The sequence below is a fragment of the Dendropsophus ebraccatus genome, chromosome 2 (genome assembly GCF_027789765.1).
Source record: "Dendropsophus ebraccatus isolate aDenEbr1 chromosome 2, aDenEbr1.pat, whole genome shotgun sequence".
In the NCBI taxonomy this organism is placed as follows: domain Eukaryota; kingdom Metazoa; phylum Chordata; class Amphibia; order Anura; family Hylidae; genus Dendropsophus; species Dendropsophus ebraccatus.
In genome coordinates, this window is record NC_091455.1 from 66,789,553 (window position 1) to 66,817,356 (window position 27,804).

The following is a 27,804-nucleotide window of genomic DNA, read 5'->3' on the forward strand; positions in this document are numbered from 1 at the left end:
CTATCTGTCACATGTTTGCCTTCTCTCCTGTGGCCTGAGCTACACAGGACTTTGTTTTCTGGGTTTTTTTAGGAAAAAAGTCAGAAAACTTGAATATACATAGTAAACTTGCTTTTATACTGTTGATTTAGATTTTAAAAGTTTTAACAACAGTGACTATTTAAAGGACCACTCCGACCAAAAGTATTTTTTATTATGTTATTACTTATGGAAAGTTAGACAAATTCCTAATGTACATTAATTATGGGGAAATGCACATATACTGCTATTTCCCTTAATTTGGTAGATCATGGAGACTTCAAATTCTCTGAAATACCGTGACATCACGAATCAGGTGTAATTCCAATGGAGTGTCCAGCAGGGGGCGCACTATATATAGAGTTCAATGAGTAACATTGACTTCTATATATATGAATCAATGGCTGTCAATGTAAAACTGTATGCACTGTACTACTCCCCCATCATCTGCTCATAGTATGAGCAGATGATGGGGGAGTAGTACCAGGGCAATGCCCATCACCTATCCGGCCCCCGCTGCCGACACATATGCTCTGTACTACTTTCCCATCATCTGCTCATACTATGAGCAGATAATGGGGAAGTAGTACCAGGGCTATCACTGCCGCCGATGCCGAGCCTGCCACTGATCCTGGAGCAGCATTCCAGAGCTCCGGATCACTATTCCCGGGGCCTACCTCCTCTATTAGACCGGAGCCTCAATTACAGCATCGGACCCTCTAATTAGGTGTTTTGACTACTGCCCCTGTCCGGCCCGCCCCCCAGTTGGCCCACTCTGCTGATATTTATTAAAAGGGGCAGGCTGGGCCAGACAGGGGGTGATCTTTGCACTGGGTAGGTAGTCCCCAGTGCGCCAAAACACCTAATTAGCATATGGATCAAACTGCTACTATGATAGAAATAACTCCAAGGATTAAGGTAAGAAAATTACATTCATGCTCAGTGCCCAATGTACTATAGGGAGATATCAGCAGGTTAGATTCTTCTAACCTGCTGATTGTTTCACTTTAAATGGAGGGAAGATTAGTAGGTTTTTGGTTACTCCCATCTTTACCCAGAGATTGCTTGTACAGGAGTGAACCATCTCAATCTTCTCCAATCCCTCTTTTTGTCTTTCTTTTTTTCTAAAATTACCTTTTTAGTTTGAGTCTGTTAGTATAGCCCTCTAAATTCTTCCGTTGCCCATAAGATTTCTTATGTTGGACAATGTATTATGTCCTGGGTGTTTATTTTCTTACAATTTACTTCATTTATTTGGAACAGTTCCTAGAACTTTTTGTATAAAAGAAAACCAAATCTTTTGCTGTGGTTTTCCCTCTGTTTTTTTGTGGGGCAGCTGTGAATGGAATCTAACTGGCAAGTCAGAAACTGACCTATATATTTTCTTTTTTTCTTCTGTTATTAGAAGCCATGCACACCTGGTGCACACTGCCCAGTCATATTAGCCTCATCCTGCCGCTCATGTAGACATCCGCACTTGCACTGTGCTGCTTTGTGACAGGTTCTCACACCCTCATAAAGCCTGATAGTTAGTTAGTGTATTCTTGTCTGTAAGTTGCTGTGCTCACGCAAATGTATATATAGGACTAATGTAGCGCTAACTGACCTATGTATACATGGATGAATTCTATACGTCTGTATATTAAGAAAGGTGCTGACAAAATAATTCCACACAATTTGTTTTCTCCACAATTTACTTGGTTTAGGTCTCTGTATACAGTGTCAATTATTCTACGGTGAGTGTAGGTTTACTTTCCCAGAACCTCCTGTGGAGCAAGGTGGAAACCGCTGCTGCAGAGTCCCCATTATAAACTCTGGCTTGTTACACCTTGTCCATCTCCCTCCAGGAGGTTTAGAGCACCAATCGACTGTGGCAGACAAACACATCGTTGGAGGAGGTTTGTTTTTTTTTGTTGGTCTCCAGATTTCTTATAAAGTCACTTAAGGTTCCTCCAGATATGTGCTGTGCATGCTTTAGCCAGACTGCAGTTTGCTTTAATACATTATAGAAGGGTTTCTTCTAGAGGTTTCAGTCTCCTGCTCATAAATAATTTACATTTCTGCATAAGTAAGCTCATCTATTTTTGGAGTGATGTCTAATTTTCTCTACCCTCCAGCATAAGGAATTGAAGTGATAAATAACATCTTACTCTTAGGCTTTGACTTTACGTGTTATATATTGTTCTTGAAAATTATATAAGCTGTGTAAATTGTTACATAGTGGCTGTTTTAGTAGCCTTTTACTTAGGACATGTTTTATAGAGCTTTTCTCTTTTTTTCTGAAAGTGTTACTATGAAGCAGGTAAGGGCCACAAACTATGGGGGAGATTTATCAAACATGGTGTAAAGTGAAACAGGCCCAGTTGCCCCTAGCAACCAATCAGAATCCACTTTCATGAGTCTGTGAGGAATGTAAAGTGGAATCTGATTGGTTGCTAGGGGCAACTGAGCTAGTTTCACTTTACACCATGTTTGGTAAATTTCCCCCCCTATCACCCAAAAAAAAGCTATTATGCTGACAAACCATACTAATACACCCTTCCCCACCATATATCTATTGCCTGTGTCCCTGCTTGCTCTACTGTACACGGCAAATGTAGTTTGATTCACATAGCTGTATAATTGTTGGAGCAATGGCCAACCCCGGGACCATGACTTCTTTGGCCAGAGGAAATGCCTAGATGACTTTACATACAGCGCAGGAATTTATCAAAGTATGTTTGCTAAGTATAACATGGTATAACACAGGCAGTCAATTTGGGAAAAGTGCTAGGGGCTGTATTAGCATGATCTGTCAGAATAGTGATTTTCCTATGATTTTGTTCTGGGTGCTGCCATACTAGTCTGCAGTTCCTAAGTTCCAGCCCATAGGGAAGATGTAATAGTATGTGGAGGCAACTCAAGTGAGACCCCCCCCCCCCCAGACACAGAGTGGGGTCTTCCTCACCCTTTTTTTATTTGGACTATATGCGTTACCCCTTCATCAAGGATTAATTTTGTTACTTTAACAAAAAGTAATAATTTATATTGTTGATTATCTGTCAAGAGAATTCAAAACACTTGAAAAGGGAAAAAAAAAAAATCCTACAAAAGGTGTTCACTTTCTGTGTAGTAAATCTAGGCCATTGTTTCCACTGTGAGCAGTCTGTTTGATTTTTCTTTTTGTATGTTTTTCAGTGTTTTACTTTTGGCCTTTGCTTCACACCCTACTGGTAAGTAAAGAATAACCTCTAGATATGAGAACAACTCAAGCATGCTCAAGTCTGATCGTTCGGCATTTAAATACCGGTGCCTTAAGAAGTTGAATGCAGCCCTAAGGAGTCCAGAAAAATATGGTTACGGCCATAGGCCGTATCCATGTTTTCCCATACTCCCTAGGGCTGCATCCAACATCAGTCACTGGTATTTAAATGCCGAATGATCGGACTTGAGCATGCTCCAGTTGCAGTCATCTCTAATAACCTAATTTTCCACCATTTTTTTTTGTTGTTTCAAACAAGGTCTAAGCAGACTTTTTTTTTGTGTACCCTGCTTCTTGTGAGAGCTGAGGTACACTGATCTGTGTTTATCTTGGTGAGGTAGTTACCAACCACTACATCTAGGCAGAGATTGAATGGAGAGGTGGCATCGCATATGTGCAGCTCTCTATATTTAACTGTATGGGGGCTTTAGGAAATCCTCATCCCCATTATTTCCTTAAAGTGATTTATGTATGATCCTGTAATGGTGTATGGAAAGATTTCACCAACATTAACCATACTTTTTCTATTAAAAATATCATTGGATGTTTTGAGAACAGAAAAATTATTGGTGTTGGCATAACCCCTTACACCTACCATAACCATAGCATGGTAAATTTCCTTTCAACATCCTAGCAGATACTCCCCATCAGACCTTGGCTCCTGCCAAAAGGGAGGAATCTGAATATTTCACAAACATTTAGCATTGTAGTCAGAATCATATGTTCTCTTCTAGCTGGCTACAATTCTTTATGTGGATTTTTATGTAGAGTCAGCTCATTGTACCAGGCTACTTGAGGATGTGGTTTTTATGAGATTTTTATTTTTTTATTTTTGTGATTTTAATATATATATATATATATATATATATATATATATATATATATATATATATATATATATATATATATATATATATATATATATATTAGAGAGAGAGTTTAATGTTATATTCAAGGGGAACTTGAAGTGTTTTGTAACTTTCCTGATTAAGACAGGAAATCATCAGTTTAAAAAAGAGGAAAAAAGGTTTCCTGAATAAACTGTCCTCAAAGTATCAAACGAATCTCAAGTTATAGAAGGTCAACCGTCACCTAAAGGCAGACAGACCTGATGAAATAATTCCTTACAAACATTCAACTACAAAACAGGGATGTTTTTGGCTTTAACAAGAAAGAGTGTTGATTATAGTGACCAATCCTATTCCATTTTACAAGTGGAGTGTGTTTTAGAACTGCTACCTACACACTTCACTGGTACTGTGTATTGATACATTTTTATTTTGTATTGATAATCCATAGATGCAGAGATGATTATGCTCCCATTACTATATAACCATGTGTAATCGCAAAGCAATCTTGAAGGTGTCAGAAGTCTTAGCTTAGGTAGGGATCTACACAGCAAATAGGGAGAATGTTTTAGGAGTGAATGCCATGTCGTCTGAGCATGGTCACTACCACTAAATGGAGCTGGGGCTTCTGGCTCCATTCACAGTGCACATTCAGGCACAGTGGCTCTGCTGAACAGCTGATCGACAAAGGTTTTGGCACCTCACAGATTAGCTATTGATGCCATTTTTTGGGATTAGGCTATAAATCAGTTGTACCCAGAAAACCCCCTTAAAGCATCCTGAATATACAGCTTTCCTTTAGGGTGCCTTCACACATACCAGATCTGCAGCAGATTTCACACTGCGAGTTTGCATCGAAATCTACTGCAGATCCTGGTATAGTGAAGGCCTATTTTCATTCCTCTGCAGATATGTGACCCGGCCCCTTTAACCCCAGCTGCCTGCAGCCCGGGACCACAGTATACATTACCTGCTCGGTGCCGCGGCTGTGTGAGGCTTCTGGTTCTCCTCACTCCTCATCAGCCAATCAGTGCACGGCAGCACTGATTGACTGATGAGGAGCGAGGGGAGCCGGGAGCTTCACACAGCCGCGGCACTTAGCAGGTAATGTATGCTGCGGGCAACCGGGGGTTAAAAAGGCCAGGTCACGTATCTGCAGCGGAATGAAAATTCCACTGCGGGTTTGTGACCCCCATAAAACTTCACTATACCAGGATCTGAAGCGGATTTAGATGCAAATCGCAGCTTGAAATCCGCTGCGGATCTGGTACGTGTGAAGCTACAATTAATGTGTAATCTCTGAAGCCTGATATGAAGGCAAAGTTCAGTGCCTTTGTTTCAGTGCCTTACAAAAAAAAAAAAAAAATAGGATAGTGGAAAACTAGCGGAATGAAGGACCCCCACTGATCCTGAAAATGGATGGCAACTGTCCTCTGAATGGAGAAGCAGAGCACATGAGTGGCCATTGGTCCATTTATTTTCTGTAGAACTTATAAAAACTGCTGAGCATTGAGCCCAGCTCCGTGGAATACATAGGAACAAAGAAAGCCATGGAAAATAAATTAATGTATATGCATTTAAGACCGATAGAGAAACAACTGAACCTCTAATATATTACAACTTGTATAAATTTTATTATTAAAAACACAATAATACGACAATTCATGATTAATAAATAAACTATGAACCAGGGCTGAAAGAATGTTTAAAAACAGCGAACATACAAGAGGGGACAGCAACAGATGGACGCAAATAAATAAGTAAATAAATAGATATGGACACAGTGAAATCATAGGATGAATCATATATCAGTAAGAGAGCAAAGTGCTAGAAGTAATACATAGAAACCTAGCAGTGCATAATAAGTCCATAATAAAGTCCATAATAAACGAACATAAAGAAATGCTTCATAAAGTGTAATACCAATAGTAATTGAATGTCTAGGCGTCCACTGGCTGCTCCCACCCCAAAAACATTGCAAACCTTGCATATGTGTTATGTATATACATTAGTTGGTTTCCCTCTGATTTCCAGCAGAGAGGTGTCCACTAAATTGTTCCTTGCGGTCATGTGCAGCAATATGGTGGTATGGTTTATGACTGGCATAGGCTGCTATATAATGCGTGCCATTAGTTTTTATGCTGTCTTTATATAAATCTGTGCTCTTTGCAGGTGACCTCATCAGTGTCCTGGAATTTCCTTTCCTTTATTTCCATACGTTTCACAGTGGATGTTGTGCCAGGTAATCTGACTATGGAGGCAGATTTTATAAAGTTGATTTTTATTCATAGAGAAGTTGTACTTACAGTGCTTTTCCTAGTATTGATGCAAAACACCAGTGGTTTCCCACAGTTGTGCAAAATTATTCCTGCAAAACTTTGCTATATAGCCCTGATGTGACTGCGGCCATAATCTTACATCCAGTGTCGGACTGGGATATCTGGGGCCCGCCAAAGAAGTGATAAACCACATGTTAGTCATTGTTAGTGCAGGTTCAAAGCTGGGGGCCCTCCGGTCCTCTGGGGGCCAGTCCGACACTGCCTACATCAAATACCAAGGAGTGTCACATTAAGGGTAGTCTATTGGAGATCTAAGATTTTCAGCATTTATAGTCTGTCCATTATTCAGCAGAATCCTCTGTGGTGTGAGGGGTACATTGCACAGATGAATTATAGCTGTACACTTTACTGAGTACAGTGCTATAACTTTTTGCATTAATTTTGGAACACTTATGGGTCCTTTGTTAAACAATTTATATTTAGATTTGCATTGTGGAATAGCTGAAAACTATTACTTTCTTCTGCTTCCAAACATAGAAAAGGATTGTTAAAATGGATCATTGTCAGGGTATCATACATTCCAAATGTATTAACCTGGGGTCAAAGGCATACAATGGAAGATAATGTTACTCATTCTCCTGGGCAAGGAGCTGAGTTCATGGTCAGATCGTTGTTCCTAGTCACTATTCACCATAAACATTTAGCTGAATTTGTTTTGGCAAAGGTTGAACAAAAGTTGACCACCCTGTCCATTGTGTAGTAGAGCAATTCTATTCATAAGCCTATAAAATAAAGACTTATTCTCTAATGTCCTATAAGTAGCTAAATATATCCCATTTTTTTCTTACTTTCAGTGGAATTTTTGGGTTTCTGCTGATGTTACTGTCTGTGAAGTTAAGGAGTAGTCTCTCTCCTGCACATCATCTTTCATGGGGTTTTCTTGCTAAGGTAAGGCACCTGCCAAAATTATTGTGATATTGTAAGTACATGCCAGGTTGGCTGGATTTCAGCACACATGACTGTATACAGTAACCAGATCTTACACCTGGATGATTGTGTATAAATTATAGAAACATAAGTATGGCACAGGTCATGTTGATCTGCGTATGGTGATGTTTTGACATGTGATGCCAGTATTTTACTTTTCTATAGACTTTTTTTTTTCTGAGATGCCCTTTAAGTATTGCTCCTATGACACATAAATACAGTTTTATTTTTAATTAAATTGAATGGGGAAAATATTATTGCAACATGACAGCAATGGACATGTTTTTCTTATTATCAGATTAGATTAAATTACATTTATATCCTAGTAATTTTGTGGGCCCCCGTTGTATGAGATTCTTACACTTATCTTGTAGTTTTTACAAAGTTTTAGGTAGAGACTTTATTAGACGGAACAATTATCGTTTAAAAATCGTTAAATCGTTCGGATTTGAACGATAATCGTTTAGTGTAATAGCAGACAACTGTTAAACGACCAATGAGAAATTGTTGGTCGTTTAATAGACTTTGGACCTATTTTTATCATTGATCATTTGCAAATCGCTCACATGTAATAAGACGTTGTTTGGCCGTTCGCAGTAGCGGTGGAACGCAGTGGCGACGACAGGACGAAAGCAGTAACGATCATCGTTCCGTGTAATTGGGTGAACGATTGCAGGTCATTCGCTATAGTGGTCGTTTAAGATCGTTGATCGTCATAAAATGGCCTCGTGTAATAGTACCCTAAGGGGAATGGACCAGTGTCATTGTTAGTTATGGTCCTGGGAGCTCCAAAACTGTTTAAATCTTTGCGCTACTGTTCTGACACAGCAGCGTTTCACTCTGAGCTGGTGGGCAGGCTCTTGGATCAATTGGATTCCTCAACTGTACTGGGGCATGTAAAGCTGCCGGAACAACTGACATCACTTCCTACATTTGCTGTTTTAAATGCAGTTTTCAGCACATAAGACACCTATTGGCTGATTTAATAGCATTGTTTTTTTTTATAGAAAGCAAATACAGTGGTGCCTTGGATTACGCGCGTTATGTGTTTCGGGACCGTGCTTGTAATCCAAATCCACTCTTAAACCAAAGCAAATGTTCCCATAAGAAATCATTGAAATGCAGAGAATTGGTTCCACACCTAAAATATTTTTATTTATTTATTTTTAAATCTGAATAACAAGTAAAACTAATGAAACAAAGATTTAGAAACAGCTGCATGTGATATTATAAGTAACTGTACAGTATAACAATCAGCATGTGGTGTATAATGTATAGTAAGTGCTGAAACCTAAAGAACACAGCAGCAGTTTGTAGATACAGGATGGAACTGCAGATCCCCCATAATGGAGAGGATGGGAAACACAAGGACTGACAGAGACTGCAGGGAGCATGAAGGAATGAGCAGGGCAGATGTGGGCACATACATGAAGCACTCTCTGTCCAGGGAGAGAGGGGTTACAGCTATGAAGTCCTGCCCTCTGATGCAAGCCCCACCCCAAAGTGGATCTGCAATGATTTGGAAGGTGAGGGAGACTTCCTGGGCCAGAGTACAGTTCTGCAGACCACCCTGTGCAGGTCATGCCCCTCCTCCACTCGTGCTCCCACCCAAGGAGCACCCAAGGAGCTCTTAAACCAAAGCAATGCTCTTAAACCAAGTCACAATTTTGAAAAACTGTGAGCTCTTAAACCAAAATGCTCTTAATCCAAGTTACTCTTAAACCAAGGTACCACTGTAAATAAATATAAAGTAAATGGCAAAGATGTAGTATATCACTTCCCCCACACAATTATGTATTGGTAATGATAGTGCTTATTTAAATAAAATGCATCACCTAGATTTTTGTTAACTCCTCAAAACTTAGATACTTGAAGATGTTCTATCTTTATTCTAATCTGCTTTATATTTTGTGATTTGTAATTTTTTTTTTTTTTTTTGCACACTATTATAAGGGCTGCCATCTTTTAGTGATATTTTAGATCAAGCCCAATGGGCCACAGGCAAAAGTGACAGGAATTGTCCTAATTCATATGAATGAAAAAAGGCATTTGGGCTTGCTCAGTGACCTTTTATAGAGGTCACTCAACAGGGAGGAGAACGGTAAGCTATTGTATGTACCTCTGTTATCTATATATAATGGTACATAATATATAATACATAAGAAGGGCACTGATGGGAAATGGGAAAAAAGCTTAGGCTGGGTTTACACTACGTTTTCAGCATCCGTTTAACGGATCCGTGTTTTTTTTTTTTAGCGGACAAAAAAATAGTGTCAGCAACGTTTTTGTGTCCGTCAAAAAAAAACGGATCCATTTTGATCAGTTTTTTTTTTTAAATGGGAGTCAATGGAAAAACGGATCAAAACGGATCAAAACGGATGCACACGAATGCATCCGTTTTTTGCAATCCGTTTTTCATCCGTTTTTTGCAAAATAAACAGATTTAAAAAACAGACTGCAAAAACGCAGTGTTAACCCAGCCTTAGTTTTAAACCTAGTGGTGAGAATGTATTTCAAGACTATTTGATTTGGATAGTATAATGGAAAAAGACTATTGAACAATATATTTGACTATTGAACAATATATTTGACATCTATACCTGCTTAAGAGGCACGGGTTAAGTCTGCTTTAGAGGCATGCGTCTCCGGCTGGGAAAATGGGGATAGGGCTTTATTTACGCCAGTCTTGGTAAATGTCCCATTGTGTACATCACTGCTTGAGCTCTGTTTGGCATTTATCCTTTTCCGGAGAACAAAAAATAACTTTGAATCAGCTGATATCAGGAAGTTATACAGATTTGTCAATTGCTTATAATTAAAAAAAAAATACTCTTCTAGTATTCTAGTGCTTATCAGCCGCTGTATGTCCTGCAGGAAGTGGTGTTATATCTTTATACAACTCTGTGGATGGTTCTCAGCACCATCCAAAACCTTAGATGCTTCAGATTTGATTTATATCGTATAAAATTTGTCTGTGTCTTATTTCTGCTCTAAAATTATTTCAGCTTTGCACAGTGTTACCTAGGCAGGGCTTTACAGCTGTTGGGCCCCCTACCCAGCTGGGAGATGGGGCCTGACTGCTATGCAGCTCCGCCTAGGTGACCCTGTCCACCAATGAAATGAAGCCAGAGTAAGGTAGTGACAGTATCACTTTAATCCTTAGAGGACCGGGCCAATATCAATTTTTGCTTTTTTGTTTTTTCCTCCTTGTGCTTAAAAGGCCATAGCACTTGCATTTTTTTCACCTAGAGACCCACATGAGCCCTAATTTTTTGCGCCACTAATTGCACTTTGCAAAGACAGACTGATTTTTTTCATAAAGTACACTGTGAAACCAGAAAAAAATTCAATGTGTGGTGAAATTGAAAAAAACCCACATTTCTTTTATTTGTTTTTTTTTTTTGTTTTTAGGCAGTTCGCCCTGATGTAAAACTAACTTGTTATATATGTTCCTCAAGTCGTTATGATTTCAACGATATGTAACATGTATAACTTTCAATGTATCTGATGGCCTGTAAAAAATTAAAACCATTGTTAACAAATATATGTTCCTTAAAATCGCTCTATTCCCAGGCTTATAGCGCTTTTATCATTTGGTCTATGGGGCTGTGTGAGGTGTCATTTTTTGCGCCATGAAGTGTTCTTTCTATTGATGCCTTGATTGCGCATATGCGACTTTTTGATCGCTTTTTATTACAACTTTTCTGGATTTGATGCGACCAAAAATGCGCAATTTTACACTTTAAGATTTTTTTTACGCTTACGCCATTTACCGTCTGAGATCAGGAATGTGATAAATAATAGTTTGGGCGATTACGCACGCAGCGATACCAAACATGTTTGTTTATTCATTTATTTTTATTTAAAAACGTGAAAAGGGGGGTGATTCAAACTTTTATAAGGGGAGGGGGCTTTTTATTAATAACACTTTTTTTTTTTTTTTTTTTTTTTTTTTTTTTACTTTTACACTTATACTAGAAGCCCCCCTGGGGGACTTCTAGTATAAGCACACTGATCTCTCATTGCGATCTATGCTGCATAGATATGCAGCATAGATCGATGAGATAGGCACATTGATTGCTTCCGGCTGCTGCACCCGGAAGCAATCGAGTGCCGAGCCGGGATCGGCGCCATAACGACGCTGAGCCCGGTGGCAGCAATCCCGGTGGCAGCGATCCACCCCACTAGACACCAGGGATGGCTGCATTCAAGTAATTGGATACAGCTGTCAACTTTGACAGCTGCATCCGATTACTTTATTAGCGGGCACGGCGATCGGATTGTGCCCGCTAATAGCCGCTGCCCCGGGCTAAGAGCGGCACCCGGGACCGCGGTGGCTCAGAGCGCGGCCGCCGCGCGGCCTCGCTCTGAGCACGTGTAGGCGCCCCTGGACGTACGGGTATGTCCAGGGTCGCCTAAGGGTTAAATAGTAGTCATTTACAAATCTATACAACTTTCTTACTCCAGTCGATTTTAAAAACATTTGTTCCCCAGAGTACCCTTTATACCAGGAAAAGAGAATCTGCAGCCATCCAGCTGTTGCAAAACTACGATTCCCATCAAAGCTGTGGCTGTCCAGGCATGATGGGAATTGTAGTTTGCAGCAGCTAGAGGGCCGCAGGTGTCTTTTTAAAGTGATACTGTTAGCCTTCCTTACATTTGCCTCATTTCATCGGTTAAAAGTGTCTACTAGGTGGGACTTCACAGCAGTTGGGCTCCATCTCTCAGCTGGAGAGAGAGCAAACTGTTGTGAGCACTGTGGTGACACTGTCCACCGATAAAAGAAAGCGATTTTAGAGCAGAAAGAAGACACAGACAAGTTTTATACAGGTATTTATTGTATGTACAGCATCTAGGTTTGTGGATGGTGCAGAGAACTACACATAGAGTAAGGTAGGTGACCATATCACTATTGCTATGGCCCAAATTTATCAAAAGGTGTGAAATATAGACTGATGTAAAATGCCCACAGCAACCAATCACAGTTCCTCTTTCATTTTACCAGAACTGAAAGCTGAGCTGTGATTGGTTACTGTGGAGAGTTTACACCAGTCTATATTTTACACCCTTTGAAAAATGTCCCCCTATGATCTCATGACAGGATGTCCATGCACAGAACAGCTGTAACCATGGTAACCCCAGAGCAAGCCCTAACAATATTTACATAGTCATTATTTTTAACCCCTTAACGACCGCGGGCGTATATTTACGCCCTGCGGTCGCTAAGGATGTTCAGAGCAGAGCCGTGCGGCGGCCGCGCTCTGAACCGCGGCGGTCCCGGGTGCCGCTTGTAGCCCGGGAACGCAGGTATTAGCGGGCACGGTCCGATCGCCGTGCCCGCTAATACAGTAATCGGATGCAGCTGTCAAAGTTGACAGTTGCATCCGATTACCGTTTGCAGCCTGGGAATAGAGCGATTTTAAGGAACGTATATTTGTAAACAATGGTTTTAATTTTTTACAGGCCATCAGATACAATATAAGTTATACATGTTATATATCGTTTTAATCGTAACGACTTGTGGAACACATATAACAAGTCAGTTTTACCCCAGGGCGAACGGCGTAAAAACACATATCCACTAAAAACACAAAATGTGTTTTTTTTTTTTCAATTTCACCACACATTGAATTTTTTCCTGCTTTTGTAGTATACTTTATGCAAAAATTTAGCCTGTCATTGCAAAGTACAATTAGTGGCGCAAAAAATAAGGGCTCATGTGGGTTTCTCGGTGAAAAAATGCAACTGCTATGGCCTTTTTATGCACAAGGAGGAAAAACCGAAAACGCAAAAATCAAAATAGCCCCGGTCCTTAAGGGGTCAATTGCGAACTTACTACATTTCCCTTTAAACCTTTTAAATGGTATTGCTTTAGCATTGGTATTATTACCTCCTTGTTCCTATTTTATTTGCTTATAGAGTAGTGTTCATAGCAGCTGCCATTCTTTTTATGTTTGTTCAATGTGTGCCTATCCTCTGCTTTACTTACTATATTTTGTATTGGGTTTTTATTATATTTGCTTAATACATTTAAGCCAGGAAAGATGAACAGACAACTAGTGCTCGGTTGACCACTAAATATACAGTGCATTAACTTGTAATGTAGTTACTGTAGCAACAGTGTGTTTTGGTACCTCCACCAATAATTATACTGTGGAAATATTGAGACACTTTTGACTATATAATCCTTTTAAAATGTTTTGGTATTTGATATTGCCAGCACACCACAAGAGCACATGGACTGTATTAGATGTTACACACTGGCACCCTTGAACATTGAGCTAACATTTCTCCCTGTATATGAAATTGATTGAAAAAAACTAGAAACTATTATATTTTCGTTCAGTGAGTTGCTCTGCCTGGTCGAGTGACCTCTTGACTCCTGGATGGATTTTTGCGGCGTGACCCCATTCACTTGTATGAGTCACACAACCAGAAAACACTGTGTAGTCCCAGCTATAACAAGCTCTGATCATTGCGATTATTATGGGCACCTTTTGGGCCCTTGCAAGAGGGCCTTTAATTTCTGTGCACCACAATTCTGGCACTTTGAGGACGGAATTCAATGTGACAGTCTTCAAATGCACCTCAAGGGTACAAACACACACACCGTATACGCAGTGTATTTACTGCTGCGATACGCAGCAGATTAGATCTAAATAACTGAACACAGCATCAAATCTGCACCTGCAAATCTGCTGCGTATCTGCTGCGTATACGGTGTGTGTGTTTGTACCCTTAGGGTAGCTTCACACACACCGTACCGCAGAAGATCCTCAGATTTGATCTAAATAACTAAACACAGCATCAATTCTGCTGCAGATCTGCTGTGCATCCTGTATGTGTGATTGCACTCTTAGGCTATGTTCACACTAGGTAAGTTCCGCATATATCACGGCCATTGATTTCTGCGGTACTTACGTAGTGCTGCATTCTGAGGGAATCCCGGCCAGAGTGTATACACATGGTATACACTCCGGCCAGGATCCCTTGCGGTGCTGCGAGAAACTGATATGTCGGTTTTCTGCAGCTGTTATTCAATGATTAGCGGTCGCAGAAAAACCCTGTCAGTGCACAATATGGAGCGTGCAGCTCCGGCCGTACGCTCCATTGTGTGCAGTGGGGAGTTCTGATGCAGGCATGCACGGATGCGCTCGCATCAGAACTTAGCAGCGCTAAAGATCAGTACCACAGTACCGGCCAGGATGATCTTTTCTGGGGCCGGCCGGGTCACAGAACGACCGGTCTCTTACTACGTGTGACCATAGCCTTATACAGCGCTAACATATTCCACAGCAGTTTACCGTTCTGGGGGTACATATATTGATAGTCAAGCTTAAAAAGGCCCTTTTACAAAGGCCAGTTATCGCTAACTAGTATTCCTAGGAAAGCTCATTCACCAGTTAATTGGCCCTTGTTAAAGGGCCAACGATCAGCGGACGAACAAGCAAACGTCCACTTGTCTGCTGTTTTTTTTTTTATTTATTTATTTTTTTTGTGCGGCCAGTCTAAACGACGTGGGGCTGATAATAATGTATTTAAATGGATCCACAAATGAGTAATTGCTATTTGTGAAGGGAGCGCTGATTTGTGCACCAGAAGCTTGAGACAGATGTGGCACTTATTAGCACAAAGGGTCCAAAACAAATAATAAATGTTGTGTGCCGTGCACCAGTTTTTGGACAGACTTTCTGGCACGGACACATTAGTACAACTTGTCAATTGTGCCTGTATTTATGTATGACGTGGTATATTTCATTATGTCGTAAATATTACTATTAAGAATAGGTTGGTCGCACAGTTCAGGTTTAGTGCATTTTATAGATGGCTTATGTTGATTCTAAACCTGGAGAACAGTGTAAAGACCAGGCATATGCTTTCTCTACTAACTTCCAATTACTTGTAAAAACAGAGTATTGTAAAGTTTCTTGTCTGTCCTGACTTATAAGAAGTGAATGGTGGTAGAGAAATGTTATTTGTGCTGTTACGCAAGCTGTGTTTTTTGCGCTCTATACAAGATGAAGGCTTTGGTATGAATGATTTTCTTTTTTCTTAAAAAAAAAAAAAAAAGCAACTAGTATTTGTTTGGAGATTGCGAATCCCCCAGAACCACGATTTTTCCAGTCTCTAATTAACATGCCTGTTCTTTCCATGACATCACTGCTAAACAGTGTGAACCCTCTATGAAGTCCCAGGCTCCTCGGCCTCTGCAGTAGGCAGCATAGATCCGGCTATTTGCTACAGAAATTCATGTATATTCTGCAAGTCACAGAAATCAATAGAATCTTAAGGAACTGGGAAAGTTTTTTTTCACACTGGAGTCACACACGTGCTATTAATAGACAGTGTCTGTGAGGTGTGTTACTCTATTAACCCTGTTCTGCATGTGGGTTGCAGAAGGCTAGAGGCCCCGCTAGCTAAGAAGGGGTTAAACCACTTCATGCAAGCAGCATGAAGAACACAAACAAGTTTCTTACACATTTTGGGAGCAATGACCTGTCCAGAGATTTCAGGGATGCGAAAGTATGAGAACAATTTGGTTTTGGATTTGCCCAGAGTATGTCTTTCCGCTCCCTTTGTTTCAATATAGACACTCAGACTCCTGTGGAGCCATGTGCTTTATTATGTTACAGCTTGTAAGGTACGGGGAAGACATACGTGGAAGTGGAGTGCAGATTTACTATGTGTTAATAGTTTCTGTAGGAAGTTGTATCCCCCTGGCTTTGCTAATGTGGAGTCTATGGTATTGTTAAAGGGGAAATTCTTTTTTAGAGGTTTTGTTTTTCACATGAATATCACAGATCATGATTTTAAATATTGTTCATTTGTACAATATATTTTCTGACTGGAAAAGAAAAATGTCCATCCTGGTATTCTTAAGATCAGAAGTAAGCAATGCCTCCTAATTTGCCATATTCTTTTCTCTTTTAGATCTTTCTCTTTTAGATAGTCTCTTTTACATAGTCACAAACTTTTCATACAGCTTGTGCTCATTTGATAACGGGAGTACTTACTAGAAAATGTAATTTTTTTTGTCTTTCAAAATTTAGCTTTCTTTCTCCCTTAAACTATAAGGGAAAAGTCTGGCGTTTTTCTAAAAGCCAGCAGCCTGTAGGGGGAGGGGAAAATTGATTTCAATTCAGTGGCCGTGGGACCGCCGGGCTCTGGGATCCTCGGGGTGTCCATGTCACCACCCGGCTGATGGACGCTCAGCCAGTCAGTGACTAGGGCAGGTAAAATTACAGCTCCTTTTTTTTTTTTTTTTTTTTTTTTTTTTTTTATCTCTGACCACTTAGAAAGTTCTGGGCAGCTGTCCATTGTTTTGCTTTTCTAACTCCCTCTCTCCCTCCCTGGGGCTTGTTATCAACAATACCAATCCAATGCTTACACCAGGGCTGCTTTTGTAATATAACTGCTCTCCTGCTGTTTTCCCTCACTGCTCACATAGCATTCTGCAAAGCCAATGCATCAATAACCCCACCCCTTCGCCACACACAAATACAATCTATAATGTCATGTTTATTATCCCCAGTGCAGTGCCAGGCTGTTCAGTTTAAGTGCATTTTCTCATGCACTAATTTCTGTCCTGTGATTGGCCAGAGAAGTTAAGGAAAGGAACCGCCTGTGTGGGTATGTGACTGTGCACTATGGAGTGGACTCGGCATATATTTTGTCACATTAACCATTTTAACCATACGTTTTTAAAATTCTTTTGAAAAAAACGGGTATGTTTTGAGTTTACTTAAGAGAAGCATTCCACCCACCTGTTTTTAAAGGGCTAACATTAATCATAAGTCATAAATCTTTTAATTTTAAATTCAAAATCTTAGATTACCACACTGGTTCAGTATACTTAGTTTTTTTCCCTAGTTAATGGTAACTTCGGCATTTACATCATGATCTGCTAAGAGAAATACATGTTTCATACTGCAAGGATACAATATAATTGAAACAAATTTTTTATGGAAAACCCTTTCCTCATGATGAGTATCCAGATAGCAAGAAGGGCTAGAATGCCAATAGCTACAGATTCAGTTATATGTAAAACTGCCTGGAACTCAGTGGGATGCAAAGTGCACCTATGGAACCCATTATTTTCCCTGAGTTATGGCCGCTCTGATCCTGACATGAAGACCAGACCGCTAATCTGCTGGTTTCAGCTTTTTTTAGGATACAGGAAACAAGCATTCTTCTCTGCATTTCCAGACATTTGGACGTATAGCTGAGTCAGATGTAGCTGATTTGTGTGTGTGTATTGTGCAGGCTAACTCTAGTTAGTCATAGGAAGGGGAAGTGTGTTTCTTGGACGTTATCTAGTAGAGGTTCTGCCACATGCTTCTTGCTTGGCTGCCGCTCTTGCGTTGCCCTTCACTTGCTGTCTGAATTATTCAGGGTGGAGTTGTTGTTTAGAATCACATGTGATTTTATTTTTATTTTTTTAAATGTTCTAAGTTCAAAGTCTGTCACATTGGGGAATGGCTTGTTGGGACAGGAAAATTAACCTTTGCATAACTTCTTGCAGTGGACTCTGTATTCTATAATTTGCCAGAAAGGGCTATGGGCATCAAATATATTCTGTAATACCCATTCCTGCATCTTATACACATTGTAGCATCTCAAGCTGGTTTTATTTATGGGCAATTTCAAGAAAAAGTGGCTTTTTCCACATCTTTCCATATAATCCTTCTCACATTGGGGTAGGTGAGGTAAACTTGTTTGCCAATAAATATGATCTGTCAGGCATCTATGGTTGCAGCAAACTACTTTGCGTATTTAATTGTTCTGTTTGGCCAGACATTTTGATATAGTGCAATAATTTTAAATGGTGATGGGCTGTGTCTAGTAATTAGGCCCTGGCATCACTGTGTACTGACTGGTAGAAACATGATAGTATAGTGTGATAGATGTCAGTATACGCATTACTATCACTTGGTATTTTATTATAGACATTTGGCTTGGGGGGTAAAATTTCAGAATGAACCTTTACAGGGTCTAACCGTGTGGGCTTTTAAACTCCCCCATGCAGATGCAGCTACTGACTTTTGAATGCATGTGTCCAACTGTTCAATGTTTTAGTACTTTTTGCACAACTTGCTGTAATCCAACCAGGAGCTTGTTAGGTCGTGCTTTGTGGTGGTGGTACAGTGTAGGTGCAGGTGTGCCTAGTCAATGCAGAACTCCCCTACACTTTGTGAATGTTACAGTGACAAGCCCATACTACTTGAATGACATCATTAATCCAGTCATTTTGCCTCTGGATGAACAACACAGGCCTTATTCCATCTTCATGGGTGACCATGCTCCAGCTCATTGAGGTGACATGATTTAACTTGATGGACATGTGTCATTTTTTAACCGTACTAGCTATGTAACTATATAAGGGAATGGCTGCTGGAGACTGGAATACCTCCTTTGGAGTGGCCTGAACTTTCCTCAAACTTGAATCCCATAGGAAACATATAGGATCAGCTGAGTCACTGTATAGAGGCTTGTACCCCAGAAACCCAATGACCTGAGGGACGCCCTTTAAGTATAGTGGGATGCTATGCCTCAGCAGACCATAAGGTAACTTGTGAACAGAGACATCATTGTCAAGCTGTAATGTTTTTGTTGGGGGTATATCCACCACTGTTGGCTTTTGTTTCAAAAAATGTTTTGGATAAGGAAATCACCTACAGAAGTATGGCACCTCTGCAATTCTGTCTGATAATACTCATCACTTCCAGAAAATGATTGCAATCACAAATGCTTTGGTATTAATTTCTTCATTTAATTTGTCTTCAATGGAAAACCACAAAGAATTGTCAAAAAGCCAAACTGGATATAATTCCACACCAAGCATAAAAAGGGGGTGGACATAAGTATTGGAACCCTTAGAAAAATCATATGATGCTTCTCTAATTTGTGTAATTAACAGCACCTGTTACTTACCTGTGGCACATAACAGATGGTGGCAATAACTAAATCACACTTGCAGCCAGTTGAAACTGATTAAAGTTGTTTCAACCTCTGTCCTGTGTCCTTGTGTGTATCACATTGAGCATGGAGAAAAGAAAGAAGACCAAAGAACTGTCTGATCGTGGCTAAAGACCCTTGACTAACATCCATACAAGTTTTAGCTGCCCTGCAGTCCAAGGGTACAACAGTGTCAACCCGTACTATCCATCGGCATCTGAATGAAAAGGGACTCTATGGTAGGATACCCAGGAAGACCCCACTTCTGACCCAGAGACATAAAAAAGCCAGGCTGGAGTTTGCCAAAACTTACCTGAGAGAGCCAAAAACTTTTTGGAAGAATGTTCTCTGCTCAGATGAGACAAAAGTAGAGCTTTTTGGGAAAAGGCATCAACATAGAGTTTACAGGGGAAAAAAAGAGGCCTTCAGAGAAAATAACTTTTTGGAGTTGCTTTGCTGCCTCTAGCACTGGACTGCTTGACTGTGTGTATGGCATCATGAAGTCTAAAGACTACCAACAAATTTTGCAGCATAATGTAGGGCGCAGTGTGAGAAAGCTGGGTCTCCCTCAGGTACTGTACATGGGTCTTCCAGCAGGACAATGACCCAAAACACACTTCAAAAACACTAGAAAATGGTTTGAGAGAAAGCATTGGAGACTTCTAAAGTGTCCACCAATAGTCCAGACCTGAATCCCATAGAACACCTGTGGAGATATCTCAAAATAACAGTTTGGAGAAGTCACCCTTCAAATCTCAGGGACCTGGAGCAATTTGCCAAAGAAGAATGGTCTAAAATTCCATCAGAGCATTGTAAGAAACTCATTGATGGTTAACGGAAACAGTTGTTCGCAGTTATTTTGTGTAAAGGTTGTGCTTCCAAGTATAAGGCTGAGGGTGCTAATACTTTTGTCCAGTCCATTTTTGGAATTTTGTATATAATAATCAATGATTTGACTTTTTTTTTTTTTTTAATTCTCTTTTGTGTTTTTTTTTAATTGCAAGCAAAATAAATGAAGATATTATTACTAAAGCATTTGTGTTTGGAATAATTTTGCAAGCCCCCTATTGTGCAGTGGACGCCAGGGATGACGGTATGTCTCTTACCTTCATCCTCGGCGCCATTCTCGTCTTTACTCCACCGGCTGGTAAGACCTTTAGGAGCCCCAGGGCACCGTTAGGAACACTGTCCTGCCCCTGGCCAGTCTGCTTCTTCTAATGGTAATTAATGGAGCGGGCCAGATCAGCTCTTTGGGGGCGGGGCAGTGCTTCTAACTGTTTTACTGGACTGAGGAGTAAACAACTATGTGCATAGGAATGGTGCTGAGAATGAAGGTAGGAGAGACATACTTTCATCCTCTGCGTCTCCTCCCATTAAATGTCCTTCTTTCATAATATAATATCTCACACCCCCACCCTAACGCTTTGGGAGCAGAGTGAGGCTATGTTCATACAATGTTTTTTTGATGTTAAAATATAGCCGTGTTTTGATAATTAGAGCCATAAGTAAAGAACATGATTGTTACTTATGGCCATAATTATCAAAATACAGCTGTATTATCGCCTCATAAAATTTGTGAACATAGCCTAAATCTGGCCATACACAAATGCTTGTTTAGGCAACAGCTACTCTTCCTAAAGATTGAGCTTCCAAAGAAAAAAAGTGAATGGATCCTACTCTTCCTAAACATTGTTCAGACATACACATTATTTTTTAGCACACTACTGTTCTGGAAGAAGTTTGGAAGGAGAGACACTCTTTTTTTTCTTTTTTTTTCTTCTGGGGAAGCTCCAGTGATGTAACAGTCTATATATCATGGTAGCTTCTCTCAGGGAGGAGGGAACATATCCTTCTGTATGCTGTCTAAAAGCCAGACTGTCATGTGCACAGGGATTTACCTTCATACTCGTTTTTTTTTTTTTGTTTGTTTTTAGCCTCCTACAAGGAAATGAGCACGTTTCCATTTGCCAACATCCACTCGTTCTCCAATGCACATTACAGTTGTCCTTGTGTTGGCTGATAGATGGAGATGCTACTTGGGCAACCTCATCCCATCCCTTTCCATACTAAGCAATGCTGCAATAGTGCATTAAAAAATATATTTCAACCACTTCAGTAGATGGTCCTGCAGCACCTTCAGATATGAAAGCGCAGATTGTATTCTCATGGGATACATCCTCTTTTCTTTTGCTGCTGATAAGACTAAATTTAGATGTTGACCCCTCTCTATGGAGAAACGTAAAAAACCCAGGTACAGGATGGTTTTTAGATATATCTAGAGTTGTAACCTGCAGTATTACCAACTCGTCACTTATAAATCACGGACACAGATAAGACATTGTATCATGATTATAAGCCTGGATAAATGGCCCAAGTTTTATTATGGTAATCACATTTTAGGGGCTCGTTCACACAGAGCAAAAGAAGCTGAATTTCTGCGCTGAATCAGCGCTGAAATTTCAGCCGTTAAAATAGGTGCAGAGCTAATTTCCATTGTGTTGAATGGAAATTCTGCTCTGCAGTTCACACGGTGGAATTTCCGCACTAATCCGCTTTCCGCCAGAAGAAAGAACATGTTCATTCTTCCGCTAGCAGAAGCCTATACAAACCAATGGGGCTCTGATTTTCTGTTTCAGCGCGGAATACAAGCGTAATACAAGCGGAAATTACGCGCGGAAATGGGGAAGAAAGGGGGGGAGGAGGATTCTAGTATATATTCTGGTATAGTCTAGTATACTCGCTGAATTTCAGCTCTGAATGCATGTGGATTCAGCGCGGATTCCTTGAGTATTCCGCGCTGAATTTGTCAAGAGCTGATTACGAGCTGAACACTTTCCTAGCGGAATACGCAGGGATTCTGCTTACATTCTGCTTATACTCTGCTCGGAATTCAGCGTCAGTTGATTTCAGGCGGAAATATTTCCTCGCGTAATCCGCCCCTTTTGCTCTGTGTGAACGTAGCCTTATAGTCAGATAAAATATAGGGTGTTAACAAATGCTAATAAGGCATAGATGAGGCGGTGCTAGTGATTTAGATATTCAGTCATGCGCAATGGCATCTATATTAGTATTCATTATTATTATTCAAAAAGGTCAAAAAGGGTAGAACAGTAAATTCTGTGCAAAGATACTTTTTCATGAATCCAAGAGCACAATGTATTTGTTTTCCATAAATTGTTTATAGCTAAGAGTCTCTGGGTCCTTGGGTAGTATGCATACAAATGATAACTTTCCAGGAGCTGTTCTAAATGACGTGCTTCCAGCATTCCTCTTCTTCATCCAGAACATCTCTCTGTCACCCTCTGATCACGCTCTGATCATCTCCAGTCTCTTCAGAGGGCAGTATATATAGGTGTAGTCATATAGGTACGGTGCAAGTAGGTAAAATCCCAATACCTGGCCTTATCACTGCCAACTTGCCAACAAAAGTGATGTGTTAAGCTCCAGTTTTGTAAGTGAAACCAGCTCTGCAGTCATGTGGGGAGGTGGAGGAGTGAGTCAGTTTTATAAGCAAACGAAAAAAAGGAAACAAACCAAAAAATGGAGGATAATCTGGTTTTGATTGCTCCTGTGATATAGCAAGGAGAGCAGATGATCAGCAATGAGTAGTCTTGTATCTCCTATAATAGACTATAATGGAAAGTGGTTATACATAGACTCTCACTACTCTACGTAGAACAGACGTTCCTGTTCTTGAAGCCAGTGTGGCTCCTTCTAGAAGGACTCTACTCATCTGAACTATGACCAAAGTGCTCAAGTAACACTCCAGGAAATATATTTTGCATAACCAGCGGACTATAGATCCCTGCAGAGATGGATAGAAAAATAAAATGTTGCCAGTTCCCAGTCTTATCTTTGAGATTAGTTATTTTATAAATCTGCTACAAATAAAGCTGAAGTTGTTTATCATTATATCATAAGCTAATAAATCCTACAGATCCTGTTATAGCCACCATGGTCACCCAGCTTTTCCAGACTCCTGGATGGAGAAATCCTGATACTGTGCAGAGATGCATCCCCCTACTTTAGTGTTCATCCACAATATGTTACTGTAGACCCTATACTTGTTGAGTATTTACCACGATGTCTGTAGGAAAACACTTAAATCTCTAATACATATGGGGCATCATAAAAGAAATATTGCACAGAATGTAAAAATATGACCTGCCCTGAGTAAACTTTTAGCCCAACCATTATCAAGCCGCATGTTCTAAGCTCTCCCTGCCCTTGGTTGGCTTCTTTTCCTCGCACACAAACAACAGTTGCTGTATTGGTTAGTTAATGGAGACGCTCGTGATGAATGCCCAAGAAAGTATTTACTCTGTCTGAGAATACAGACAGCTGGCATTCCTCTGTGAATGTGTGTATGCATGGGCTTTTTTTTTTCCAGATAATATTGTGCAACATGAAACGGACCTTCCAGCTGTGATATATATGCGCTCCAAAGAGAAAGCACTGGAAAGGACATCATGTTCATTGAAAGTTTATAGAGGTGAACCTTACTGCAATAAATAGTGTATGCATAGGTTACATATACATTCATAATAACATGCATATATACGGGCTGTAATATATTGCTGATAGCATCCTGTCCATTCAGTCTGGCTTACTGTGCCAACATGTAGTAATGATAACGTATAGTAATGATTTGGTGTTTTCTAGTACAAGTATTCATCAGGAACAATTCTCACACACAACTACATTACATGGATTGGATTCTGTTTTCGCTTTATTCAGTTCTGTTATTGCTATTTCTCAAATTTAGAAAAGGAATGAAGAGCTGCCTGTGCCATAGGCACTAATGCAACCCCATACTATCAGAGATTCTTCTGAATTGTGCGCTTTTTTGAAGTTGGGATTGTAAATTTCAGATGGCAATTTCGCTCCAGTGTTGTGCTTTGAAGGCTTTAGCTCCAATTTTTAGTTGTCATTGACCTAGCAGGAGGAGACTAGCTGCTCTGATGTCTCCCATAGATTGTACACACACAAGAAGAGGTAGCACACCTCAGAAGCAGTATGAAGGACATTATTGAAAAGTAATGAGCAGTTTAAGTTGTCAGTCTAGCACTGAGTTACTTAACTCTGTAATTGATTATTCAGGGGGCTAGTAGTCTTCTAACTTAGACTTGAGCTTTTTTTAAAGTGGTTGATGAGTTTAGGAGAGATGATTGGTAAATGAGCGGATAAGGAGAGAAAGAGGCACTTTTCTCAAATTTTTCTAATGTTCATTTATACTATCTATCTATGCAAAGTTAAAAGTAGGTTATAGGACTGGACTGTATTATTCAACAGGCAGGCTGGAGCAACTCCCCACTGTTCTATCGTCATCTGCTCTAGGATACAAATATCATTATACTACCGTTTTTGCTAAGCCTTGCCCCCACAGTTGTTTTTCCCATAGTCTGTAACCTGTTGCGAGCAGGGCCTTAACTCCTCATGTATGGTTTGATAATTGTGTGTACTTCTGTAATGTCTGATTTGAGGCTATGTATGTACCCCCAGAATTGTAAAGTGCTGCAAAATCTGTTGGTGCTATATAAATAAAAATTGGTATTAATTATTATTTTCCCAATGAAAATGGAACCCATCAGCAAAATAACTTTTCCAACATCTGCAGGTTTCTATAAGACTGTTTCGGAAACATAAAAAAAAATTCTGCACACCAGCAAAGAGTGTAGACACTGTTATCTCCTATTTACTTGTATTATTTATATTCAGGTTTAGTCTGCCTTTAATAGATCTAACAGACACATCTTGGGGCCCTTGGCCATGGGTCAATCATCTGCAAGAAGCATTGCTAGAAATGCTTATTCAGCCGATAATCGCCCCCTGTAAAAGCGTCAGCATTTTTTGTGCAGCCCTATAAATCATTGTTTACCGTCCCCACATCTCCCTGCAGATACAAGGTTCATTCATGTGTCCTCCGTGACGAGTGCCAGTCTCGCTGATCCAGCACTCTGCAAGGCCTCTTAGTTTTGTATCTCATAGTGATGTCTTGTAGTTTATCTTGCAGTTTATTTGTGATGTCACATATCCCTTAACTGTGCCCCTCTCTGCTCCCGGTAGCTCTAAAGTTTTATCAAACAGTGTCAAGGGTTTGAAGACTGGATTTCTTGGCTTAGAGACCTTATTCATCCCTTGGGTACAGTTAATTGCCCTTTATGCTGAATGTGTATGAACTAAACATATTCACCAGCTGCTATTTGCTTTATCTTGTTTTTGCTATCTGGACCTAAAATGAATTACATTTTTGCTGCTGGCAGCGTTCCGAATTGGTGGAGCTTTAGCATCTAGAGAGGCTGCTGTAGGGTTTGTTTTCAGTTTACTTCATACTATCCCATCTCCCATTCCCATTCATTTCTTAGTTTTGACTTCAGTAAATTATATGACCAGGTGCAAGTAATATACTTGTAGAGAGTTTAAGTGCACATTGTAAATGGTGTATATACACATTTGTATTTAATTTTTATTAGGTCTCATTTCTGTTGTCTTGTATACAGGAAAAGTACTTGGCAGAACATTAAAAACCAACATTGCTTCCTGTATAAAAGACATTTGTAGTTGGAAGCCATGAGTTTATACAACATTGGCAGCCATTGATGGTCACTAAAGGGCCCTTCTGGATTTCCTTTTTTTTTTCTCCAGTCTCAATATAGTCTTAATAGCAATCTGAGGCTTTTCTTTATGAAGAGGATAGTATACTTTAAACTTTTCTTGCTTGAATCGGTCATACAGTGGACTGTACCTATACTAGGAATATTGTATTGTAGTGAAATATGGCTATATCCACATCTGGGTTGTGGCTTTGCCACAGTCTTCTGCAGGATGTGATTTACATTGGGCCCCATTGACTCATAGTAGGATCTGTTGAGATTCTATAGTTTTGATGGCAAGAATAGTGTCACACGTTGCACTATTCTTGCAGCTGATTCAGATGGAACTGCCAGTGTAGGGGACTAATTGACCTCTACTCTTTATGACTCTCAAGGCTGTGTCTCATTGGAGAGCTGTGGCAGGGGATGCTGAATATTATTAAGAGGGTGTATGGATTGGTGGTACATAGTGGCTAAAGGTGCGGGATATGCAGGTGACCACTTGGAAGAATGATCTACAGGAAATTTAGCACTATGCAAGGAAGGTGTTTGCAAGGCACTGGATACAGGAGGCCTCACTAGGATTATCATAGATGAATTATAGTAAAAAAAGAGAATATCTATTAAAAGGGACACACCAAATAAAAAGGTAATGGGGGAAGGCATTGATTGCTGTAGGTTTGCAACACTCAAGAATGCAAAAATGGTGGTGGTGCTGATTGTGAAATAGTGGTACCCAAGTCTCCCACTCCTCTAAGATGGGAGGAAAGATGAATCATATGTAAATGCCTGGATGAGATTAACTTGTGATATTTAAGGCATATGGTGGGGGTATTGTAATGATCAAAAGTTATGCATGGGTGGGGAGGATAGGGAGGAAGGTAAGTGGGTGGAAGTTAATCAGTCAAATAGACTTGTACACAGGTAGATCCACCATAACAATAGACTTGAGATTCTGTCAGCAGATCCTCCTGCATTGATTCAGTGACAACTTGCAGTCTACAGACTATCATTCCACATCATCCATCACTGCAGATCAATCGTTGGAAATGTTCCAGGAGCTCATTCTACTTTCACTATAGAAAAAAAACATGTTAATGGGGGATTAAAGCATTATGGTGCAGGCTGTTCCAGACCCAGAAAAGTTGAACTCTCCTGGATGGCACTGTAGTCTCATGGATGAGGCTGTACATCCACAAGGGTATAGCGCCATCTCAAAGGGCCCAACTTTTCTGGGTGTGGAACAGCCTGCAGCCTGCTTCATTCCATACTGAACCCAGAGGATCGTGAAGACCAGGAGGCTGTGACTTGGAATTTGTATCATACGACTCTGGGCCTCATTTACTAACATTTTTTTTTAGTTTTCAATAACCCTACACATCATTGTTTTAGTTTCCCAGGCTGCCAGACTTAACGTGTCTCATGCCCTTAGTAAATTTGTCTTTTTTTTCACATTACAAAACTATCTTTCTGATCTTCCTGCCACACTAGAGGTGGCTGATTTTTAGAATACAAAACCCATAACAAAATGACTGTTTAATAAATTTGTCGATTATGGCAGGTTTTAAAAGGGACATAACTATGACAATCCCACTTCCCGTTTTAAACCACATGTTTTTGTGTTGCATGATATTAAAAAATATGGTGAAACAACAAACTGACAGGGAAAAACCTAGTGGAAAAAAAACAAAAAAACATCAATTTGATGACTGAACCACGCCAGTAAAACAGCCCTGTGAGCACAACATTTGTAAGTGCAATATTATTGCATGGTGGCTTTTCTATAAGCCTGATGACCCTGCACTCTCCATTTTTCACTTTATTGCTTAGGGGTAGAGTAAAAGTATGCCCAATTGTGTAGCAGACAGCTATGTAATACCCGT

General features: G+C 40.1%; 1 protein-coding gene across 1 annotated transcript in view; it reads left to right on the plus strand.

Annotated features, from left to right (window-relative positions):
* The window catches only part of TMEM241 (transmembrane protein 241), an 85,078-nt gene that overhangs the window by 40,711 nt on the left and 16,563 nt on the right, over positions 1 to 27,804 (plus strand). Inside the window, exons 11-13 of the mRNA XM_069957697.1 lie at positions 3,196 to 3,230; positions 6,280 to 6,349; positions 7,241 to 7,334. Of these exons, the coding sequence (XP_069813798.1) occupies positions 3,196 to 3,230; positions 6,280 to 6,349; positions 7,241 to 7,334 (199 nt within the window). The remainder of the gene's footprint in view (positions 1 to 3,195; positions 3,231 to 6,279; positions 6,350 to 7,240; positions 7,335 to 27,804) is intronic.